This window comes from Labrus mixtus, chromosome 18 (assembly GCF_963584025.1).
Source record: "Labrus mixtus chromosome 18, fLabMix1.1, whole genome shotgun sequence".
Taxonomy (NCBI): domain Eukaryota; kingdom Metazoa; phylum Chordata; class Actinopteri; order Labriformes; family Labridae; genus Labrus; species Labrus mixtus.
The window spans coordinates 4,628,548-4,638,571 of record NC_083629.1 but is presented as its reverse complement, the minus strand read 5'-3'; the positions used below and the strand labels follow the sequence as shown (position 1 = coordinate 4,638,571).

The window sequence follows — 10,024 nt, the reverse complement described above, 5'->3', positions numbered from 1 at the left end:
AATCAGCGTGCACCTTCTACGACCGCTGTCCAATCACAGAAGCTGCTGTTAGACTCCCGATGACCGAAACAAACATGGCAGCCTGCTTGTGCTGCACACTTTACGAAGGTTGTTTTCATTTTTAAAAGGTTTTGACAGAATTTCTACAAACATGCTTGGCCTGACAATAAGAGAGGTTAGTGCGGATATTCACCTGTTCTACGAGCCTTTGTTTGACTGTGTTTGTGCTGCATTTAGTTCACATTTTCTGCTGAAAGTTCACAACAGAAGTGAAATATATTAGTGTCTGTGCTACTTCTGCTTGTCTGAGATATTGTCAAGAACGTTTTGAAGACTATGTTATATATTCTGGACACAGTCATGGAAGTTAAACTGCATAAATGTGCATAAAACACTAAAAAACTAGAGAGGAAAAAACCTGCTCAACATGTTGACTATAAAGTCTCCAAAGAAATACATTAGTGTTCAGTTAACAATCTACAATGAACAACACTATGTTCCTTTAACTGCTGGCTTTTCTTTTCATTTTGCAGTAATGACACTATAGTTGTAAAACGATGTTAAAATGACTATAATAGTGAAAAACAAGCAAAAGATCAAACTACAGACGTATTATATTAGTCATTACTACTTTAATATGATGATGATGATGAATTAATTTTGGTGTCATGCACACAAAGTGCTCAACCCTCATGGGCTTATAAGACACCAAAGAATTCAGTTGCAGTGGTTCACATTTAAAAATCATAACATTACAAAGTTGCCGGCTCCTGTCACAGTTCAGTCTTAAACAACGTGTTGTGTCTTTTTTCCCAGGCTTTACAAACTAAATCTGCTATAACAAAGGTTCCTTTTTTAAAACACAACTCAAGTTTTTCATAATCGTCTTGCCAAAAGAAATCAACATAAATTGAAGACATTCTTTTAAAAAGAACATCCCTGATGTCAGCATACATCGGGCAGTAAAACAGAAAGTGATTCTTGTTTTCAGTTTCTCCTAACTCACACAACAAACAAACTCGGTCTTCCTCTGGAAGGGAATTAAACCTGCCGGTCTCTACAGCTAAAGGCAATGTTCCTGAACGTAGCTGAGCGCAGAGGGATCTTTGTCTTTTGGTTAAATTAAATTTAGCAGAGGCTTCTACACTGTAGCAATCCTTTATGAGACAGTATGTTCTTAGTTTTGGTTTGCACCATATATCTACAGATCATTTCTCTTTTTTTATGATATGATATGATGCATATCCATATAATGGAATAGAAAAAGGAAGCTGTAAAACCTAAAATTGACCTTAAATATAGTAAAGAAAGCTGAGTCTGAGTTTGATACTGAAAATAACGTTACTGTATTTTATTGTGAGCGATAAAATACAGTAAAGTTATTTTCAGTGTGCCGAGGAGTTTTGATTCATTTTTCATGGTATGTTCATCTGAGAACACAGAGGCTGGGCACCAGGTACCCTGTTGGCCGTATAGTAAAGAAAGTCTTTCTTTAATTGAAGTGACATTGTGATATCTTTTATTTCTTGGTTGTTTATTTCGATGTGAAAAATACAGGAAGTTATTCCAAACAAAAGCTGTGAGTTTGTGTGTGCTTGAATATGGCCATTTGACATTTGAATCTTACAACCGTAATTTAATTATTTTGAACTTTAATCTATTTCATGCTTCATAATGATATGAAGTTTGATAAATAAATAAAGCTGTTTGCACCATGCTTCTTGTCAATCCAGAGTAAATTAAGCTTCTTTTTTTACCATTACATTTTAAGCATTTGGCTTGAGTTTCATCTGACAGCATGAGGATTGTGAGGGCATAAAATGTAAACATGCTGAATGAGAGAGCAGTGTGTGTTTACATCAAATGATTTTCTTATTTATTGCGATAGATTCAGATTTTTGTAATGTGTGTATGGTGAAAGCTCATATTGGGATAATTATAAAACTGTGATTTATTGTGCAGCCCCATAAGGCATGTGTAAGTAATGAACTTGATATGAACAGATTCCCCTTTACTATTTCAGTTTGTTTGGATCCTGACTCACTGTCATACTCGCACAAACACTGCCGTTGTTTAAATTAACCCACAGCTGTTTCCTCATTGTTTATTAAAGGTGTCTTTGGCACTCAGGGAGGGAAGAGTCTCCCCAACAGAGCTCTGTAGGAAGTGTCTGAACCGCATCAAGAAAACACAACACCTTAACGCTTACATCACTGTGTCTGAGGAGTTGGCACTGAAGCAGGCTCAAGAAGCAGAAACGAGACTCCTCCAAGGTGTGTTCAAGTGAGTGTTTTTTAAAGGTCATCTTTGTAGAGGTGCACGTGTTACCGTTTAATCTCGTCTTCCTGCAGGTAAGCCCAAAGGTCCTCTGGATGGAATCCCATTTGCAGCAAAGGACAACTTCTGCACAGAAAACATCAGGACGACGTGTGCGTCCAGGATGCTGAAAGGTTTGTGTGAACCTCAGTGAAAGTTCTTCCCTTGTAGTTTACTCTCTGTGCCAACACATTGAAAACCTCCCGTTGCTTTCTCTACAGACTACACTCCACCCTACAATGCCACCATGGTCCAGAAGCTCTTTGATCAAGGGGCTGTTCTCGTGGGGAAGACCAACATGGATGAGTTTGCTATGGGGTAGATCCATTCTAACAATGTCAGAATAGAGTTTAGTCTGAATTAGACTGATTAATATCTCGATGAAGCTTTTACACCTGTGTACAGTTACAGAGAGAAATGTGGAATCCACTTTAATAAGACTGATTGTAATTTTCTGATTTCTTAATTCTTTATTCTTCTCAGTGCGGGCAGCACTGACAGCGCTTTCGGTCCAGTGAGAAACCCCTGGAGCTACGCCGCTCCCTTCAGAGAGCAGACAGGGGCACAGCCGGACTCCGATTGGGTCGTCACTGGAGGAAGTTCTGGAGGAAGTGCTGCAGCTGTAGCCTCACTCACCAGCTACCTGTAAGGGTCTTCAAAGAAAAAATAAAAAGTTTGATCTCAAAATTCATATTGACCAGCTCCTCTGTGATCACTTGGCAGGGCTTTGGGTTCAGACACGGGCGGTTCTACTCGTAACCCTGGAGCGCTGTGTGGCGTTGTAGCTCTGAAGCCCACCTACGGTTTGCTGTCCAGACACGGTCTCATCCCCCTGGTCAACTCCATGGACGTCCCAGGCATCATGACCCGCAGTGTCAGCGATACAGCCACTGTCTTAGGTAGGAGACCAATTATGAAATGATGTAACACTGTTGTAGGCACGTTGTTCCTCCAGTGAGGAATATGGCCATCATTTTCCAGCTTTCTCCTTCAAACAAAGAGCTGTAAATTCAATCACACTTTGTGAAGTGATATCAGAATCAGAATCAGAAATACCAGAGGGAAATTCGATCATTACAGTTGCTCCAAAATATACAAAATAGCAGTAGAAATATAGTAATAAAAATATTAATCAAATAGAATAGGAATGTAAGTAAGATATCAATAATAGGTACAATAAATATTTACTCAAATAAGAGTAAGATGGAATATATACACACATTTTCAAGATTATTGCACTGTTTGTTTCAATGTTGCACTTTGTTATTATGGAGATATTATTAATTATTATTAATAATAATGAAGTTGTTTTGATGCACAGCACTCCTTCATCTTCAGTAAATGTGCAGGAACTTATTCAGTAAGCTACTTCTGTAACTAATACTTGACACCATTTCTCTTAACTGGCACACAAGTCTTTATTTATCCAGTGGTTACCTCCAATAATGGAGCTAACCTGGGCTTTTTGTTGTCATGTCACACAGGTATCCTCCAAGGCCTTGATATCAGAGACTCAACAACAATTCCTGCAGCGTCATCAATAACAGAACTACCTGAAGACTTTGATGTTAAGAACATCTGTGTGGGCATCCCTAAGGTGAGTTAAGACCTCCAACTCCTCTCCACTATCTCCGCCTCACTGGCACTTCAAAAGTCACTTAAATCATCAAAGATCTAAGTATTTCAAGGGCATTTTCAAACCAACATTTAAAAGAGTACATGTCTAATTAGAGGCAGTGTTACTAAATAATCTTTGTCGAGTTCATTACATGCACATGAAGATGGCTCTGAATCCTAACTCTTGAAAACCTCACAGTGAATTGGAAATTTGATTTGTGTGTCCTTTTTTTAAAATGTCTGTCAGGAGTACCACGCCCCAGGGCTGTCCGAGGAGACTCTGACACAGTGGAGTCGTGTCGCTGACATGTTTGAGCGGGCGGGGGCTCGAGTGGAGCAGGTGTCCCTCCCCCACACCCAGTACTCCATCGTGTGCTACCACGTCCTGTGCCACACTGAGGTGGCATCCAACATGGCCCGCTTTGATGGCCTAGAATACGGTATGAACCAGTTTTCTCTTCCCATTTCTTCAACTTGTGCTCTGACTCTAAACACATTATCACAGAGACAAAAGTTCCCTATCTATTGAGGTGTCTCAGTTCAGGGGTAGCATCCTTTGTAGGCTGTGTAGACCCCTGAGACTGATCTGAAATGAGACGGTCTTATCTAAGGAGGGTTCCCCGTTTGTGTGACCAGCTGTCCCCGCACTCACTTTTTTAGTTTCTAAGCACTTCCCCTGTCGCCTAGCAACCTCAACAGCTGCACAGGAACTATCTAACGCAGCCGACATCAAGCAACATATCGTATTATTATAAAGATGATTTGATGTTTCGAGGCCTTTTTGTTATTTGAAATGAGTAGATTAGCTCTTCAACTGAGTGTAAACAAATGACTTACATTTAAAAGCGTATTACTCGACTGCTCACTCTGCACACAATGTATCTCAGGATCTGTTGGGCCAATAAAGGATGCACCAGATGCATCCTTTATTGGCCCTCTGAAAGATGCAGACCCTGGATTTAGTATTTCTTAACTGCTTAATTTTGGCATTGCCAACCAGATTAGTATTTGACATAAAAGAAAAGAGCTCTACAGAGACCTTGTTATTTAAGAAGAATATGCTGTTTTTAAACTAGAAACATTCAATTATTCCTCCTCTTGAAGGCACCAGCCTCCTTTTACTACAACAAGGTAGTGTCTTTCACTTGCAACATTGACCACCAGTATAATTTTTGTGTTATTTTGTGTAATCCTTCAGTAATTTTTTCTCCCTCATATGATGTTGCAAGCAGCCCAGTGCATGCCAGTAGGGTTTGAAATATTTGCCACATACAAAAGAAAATAAGTACATTTACATCTCTGATCTCTCAGGTCATCGTAGTGCAGTCGACAGCTCGACGGAGGCCATGTATGCTGCGACCCGACATGAGGGCTTTAACGACGTTGTGAGGGGGAGAATACTCTCGGGGAACTTCTTCCTACTCAAACAGTAAGATAACACATGTTTTCTGTTCTCAGAAACTCTCATCATTAATCCTTCAGTCGGAAGCACATTTGGTCATTCCCAAGTAGACTTCATTAAATTTCATCCTGGCCCTTTCGTTTTTTCCTGCCAGGAACTACGAGCACTACTTCGTGAAGGCTCAGAAAGTCCGCCGGCTGATCTCAGATGACTTCAAGCATGTCTTCAGCTCAGGTGTGGACATCCTGCTCACGCCCACCACTCTAACCGATGCAGCAGCCTACTCTGACTTCAAGCAGGAAGACAACCGAACACGCAGCGCGCAGGAGGACGTCTTCACCCAGCCCGTCAACATGGCAGGTACGGAGAGAGAGAAAACTAACAACTGTTAATGCACGTGAACAAGCGTGGGAGGATACAGGAAGTTACACTCACACCTTTCACACAGAACAGTTCATCACGTTTGTTCCCACCCTATATGAAAGATAAAGAATAAAGGACATGGTTAAAGAGGAAGTAGCCAGTTCTCTCTGTCTACTGATGGGAGATTGAAGTGTAACTCAGAAGTGTGTTTACGTTCAGTCAAACTTTCTCCTGCCTTTAATCAGCCTCCAAATTAACCTTTCAAAACCTCAACATCCTCATCATTACCTCTACCATAACTTCTCCCTTTTTTATCTTCTCAGGTCTCCCAGCCGTGTCTGTGCCAACGGCTTTATCAAGACGGGGCCTTCCCATTGGCTTGCAGCTTATCGGCCCTATGCTCCAGGAAAAGAAGCTGCTCAGTGTCGCCCGATGGATGGAGCAGAGGGTTGGGTTTCCCTCAATCAGTGACTACGTAGACACCAAGGAGTGCAGGAATGACACTGCAGTGGCCAAGAGGGAGCAGACTTCAGCTGCATGAGGAGAACTGTAAACACAAGGGACTTGTGGCCGACATAATGGCCCATGCAAATGAAATGGACATTTTCTGCCTATGAGATGCCTTTTCAGGACGTTTGTGTTGCTGTTTTCCTCATGAAATAAAATGTACAGACAGATGACGTTTTTGCTTGCTGTCTGAAGGTGAAGCTAGAATAAACACTAAAGTTGGGTCATTTATTTGGACCTGTGCTCAGGGGTTCCCACACCCCTTGGGGATGTTATAATGCTAGCAGCTTGGCTCTAGTTCTTGTGATGACATTAAAATGAAGTCTTATGTGGTGTACTCTGAGAATTTTATCAAGCTTCTGCAAACATCCTTAAATTCAGCATCCGGCTTCCTCTTCTCAAATCCTCTCTGAAAACGTTTGATATCGAAATTGAATCATGCGGGCAGTTTGTTCATAACAGAAATGTTACGTTGTAATCGTTCAGTTAATGTTACAGAGCTGGAAACTGGCCCTAATTTAAAGTTAGGCAATGGATGCTTGCACAGTCTGCAATAACCTGCTCTCAGTGGTCTACAGTTCCAGATAAACCAACACAATCTCTGCAGGAGAAAATCTTGACTAAGTCCTGTGCACACTTGTGATTATTTATGATGGTGTGATTCAACCAAGGTCTCCAAAAGCACGAGGTTAAATATTCTTAAAGAGACATAAAAACCCAACATTATTGGATCCTTGTGCAATGACAAGGTCAGTGCACGTAAAGCTAGTTAGCTAGAGGTACAACAACTTTCTGATACAGCAGTGTCACCAGAGAAGCCTTACCTCAACAGGCATGGCAGCCAATTGCTTGGGGCCCCAGAACCAGTAGGGGGGCCCCTGAAGGCCGACAAACTTAAACCAAAGCATGTGCAAATTTTGCAATGACAGTAGGAAACCTCCCTAAGGGGGCCCCATCTGACAGCACTCACGCTCCTTGCCCTGCTAAGCGTTGCATGAATTATTGCTGTGAAAACCAACAGTTTGTAAATGAAAGTCAACAGAGAAAAATGAAGAGGAATTATCCGTCTGCAAGAGAGGAAAAGGAAACAGTAAAAGAAGAAGTAAGTGGTGAGACACTGGCAGATATGATGGTTGGAGGGCCCCTCAACTGATATATGCCTTGGGCTCCAACAGACTCTAGTATCACCAGTGGGTGTCAGTCATAGTGACTGCTTGAAACGATGTGTGTTGGTCGTTATTCAGTGATACATAGGACCTTGTCATTTCACAAGAATCTGAGAATCTGGGGTATTTATGTAAGATGTATCCTAAAGAATATTAAACCTTGTGCTTCTTGAAACCTTAAATTTAGCATGTTTAAAACTTCTGGTTAGAAGACCGACGCTTCAGGTGTGAAAACGTCACATTACTGAGCTCAGGAAACTTCCAGAGAACAAATGACAATTAAATTTGATTATCTCAGTTCTCCATTCACTGCTGTGAACTAGGACGTCCTTCTTCCTCTTTTTGAAATGCTTAATGTCTTGACTATTTGCATTGTTTTGTTTCTTATATTTATCAAATTGATAGTGTGTCCACATATTGGGTTGTCAATAACAACAAACCAAACATTGCAAATACTTCCTACTGTATTTCATATCCATTTTCACAATAATTACTTCACATCACTTCATCATAATGAACAGCATACTTCTCAGCTACTACTGTGCACTAGAAAAATATATATAAAACAATACATTCATTTGTTTAATGTTTGTTACTAGACAGATATCTGAAGGTCCACTCTAATTAAGCAATCTAATTACATGTGTTAACAAAGGAAAAACATCAACAAATGAATGAAGTGAATGAAGGCAACTTCCTGTTAAGCAATAAAAAGTAATAATAATGTGGTAATAAAGAAGGAATAAATAAAGTAGGGGAGATTATTGGTACATCAGATAGTTAAGATACAAAATAAACTGATGTTGTAAAAATAGAGATTTGGCATTATAAAATATCCACAAAGTAAAAGTGTTTTGGTTTTAAAAAGAAGCAGTCAGGTGCACTTCAATTAAAGGCAGTGTTTTCAAAGAAAAGGACAGATTAGGGACTGCAAGTCAGTGAAGCAGATCTGATAAAGCCCATCCAAGCATTGAAGCAAATCCAAAATATAAAAGGGTATTTCACCGACAACGACCTCGAACATATATAAAAACATATATCTTTTGGAGAAAAGACAGACCAACCCCATCAAAGTAAATACAATGTTGAAACTCATAGTGACACAAGAAAACATCACCAGGAAACAAATCGTTTGCTTCATATACATGGGAACATATCGTCACTACCCAGCATGTTTTTTCTCTTGTTATAAGAAAATACATTTTCATAAAATAAGCTGTACCTGTTGCTTGATCAAATAATAAGAAATAAACATGTCAGCTTAAAGTGAGACAACCTGCGGGAGCCTCATTGTCTTTAAGTTTAACCCTCCTCTGACACACCTGTCACACATTCAGGTGTGCAGAGATTTTTTTCCAAGCATATAAATAAGATATAAATTACAATAAACAAGAGAGAGATTTGCCATGTGGTGTATTCAATACTTAAGCTATCCCTTCATCGTGTTATAGTGCCCTGGGAACCCCAAATCCCAGCTCACTGTTGCAACAAATAACATTCAGCTGCTAAATTCAGCTTTACCTTGTTCTACCTGAGTTAAAAGTAGGAAGCCTGAGGCTATAAGAACAACACAAACCTATCTGGACTATTTAGGGCGTACTAAAATAGTTCTTCAGCCAGTTTCTACTACTGCAGGTCACCTTAAGATAATTAAGAAAAGGATTAAACACCTAATAAGAGCCCGTGCCCTTGTTTCTTTAAGCACATTAGCGATTAACTGCTTTATCTTCAAAGGAATTCTTTCACATTTAGAGAAATGGAAACGAAGAGTTCCCTTTTAGTTTCCAGCAGAAAACTGTGTTAGAAGAACGCAGGCTTATTTAAGTTTCCTATCATCTTGAAAAGTAGTACGGGAGGTGAAGCCTTCAATTTCCTAGGATCTTTTCTATGAGATATTTTTCTAGTTTGGTAAGGCAGAAACTAAATTTTTAAGGGTATAGGCTAAAAATGTTACTTCCTTTATTACCTTGAATTTGAAAAGAATGAAACAAGACGTACGGCTGATTACCAGTGACACCCTACGATAAACATCCAAACTGTCTGTATGATTGCATGTTGTGAACGACAAAGTCATTCCTCATGACCTGAAGGAGAGTCACATGTCTAAAGAAAAGGTGAAAGTGGTAACCAGAGTTACAGGGGACATGTAGAGCGTTTTAAATCAAATATGGTGACAAACTATTTTCTTTCAAATATGTCAAGAACACTCAGCAGAGCCTGTGCTGCTCTCTTGTTTCCTTTGACATTCTCCTCTCCGGATGTGTGGATTTGCAGGGTATCCCCTTCGCTCCTCTTTCATCCTCTCTCTGTCCCTCCCTCCATCCCTCCTTCTCACCTGCTCAGCTCTTTCCAGTGCGTCTCATTTGATCCTGATCTCCACGTTCGCTACACAAATGTGCCCCGTGCTCACAGCTGACAAAGAAGGACAGTGCTAATTAAATCAAATCAAAACCCAAACTCCTGCTCACATAGGCAATGTCCCCTCCACGGAGAAAATTCAGAAACTTCTACTGGGTAAAAGTGTCAACATGTGGGCCTATATGATCAATCAAGAGGGAATCTTAGCACTGCATATGTTTGTATTGGGATGATAAGTCAAATTTGATTTGTAAAGAACAAGCTGATGAAGGTATTACAAAGAAAAAGTGTAAGT

At 40.1% G+C, this 10,024-nt stretch overlaps 1 protein-coding gene across 2 annotated transcripts; it reads left to right on the top strand.

The window, feature by feature from the left end:
* Positions 1-35: 35 nt before the first annotated feature.
* qrsl1 (glutaminyl-tRNA amidotransferase subunit QRSL1) lies at positions 36-6,542 on the top strand. Of its 2 annotated transcripts, XM_061063306.1 has the most exons (11): positions 36-175; positions 2,114-2,273; positions 2,352-2,450; positions 2,538-2,634; positions 2,800-2,961; positions 3,040-3,215; positions 3,801-3,913; positions 4,181-4,373; positions 5,245-5,362; positions 5,490-5,695; positions 6,022-6,542. In XM_061063306.1, exons 1-11 carry the CDS (start codon positions 152-154, stop codon positions 6,237-6,239), a joined length of 1,566 nt encoding a protein of 521 aa, XP_060919289.1. In that variant the 5' UTR covers positions 36-151; the 3' UTR covers positions 6,240-6,542. The 2 variants fall into 2 exon arrangements, with proteins under 2 accessions (XP_060919289.1, XP_060919290.1); XM_061063307.1 differs by lacking the exon at positions 36-175 and having other exon boundaries at positions 2,146-2,283.
* Positions 6,543-10,024: the final 3,482 nt, after the last annotated feature.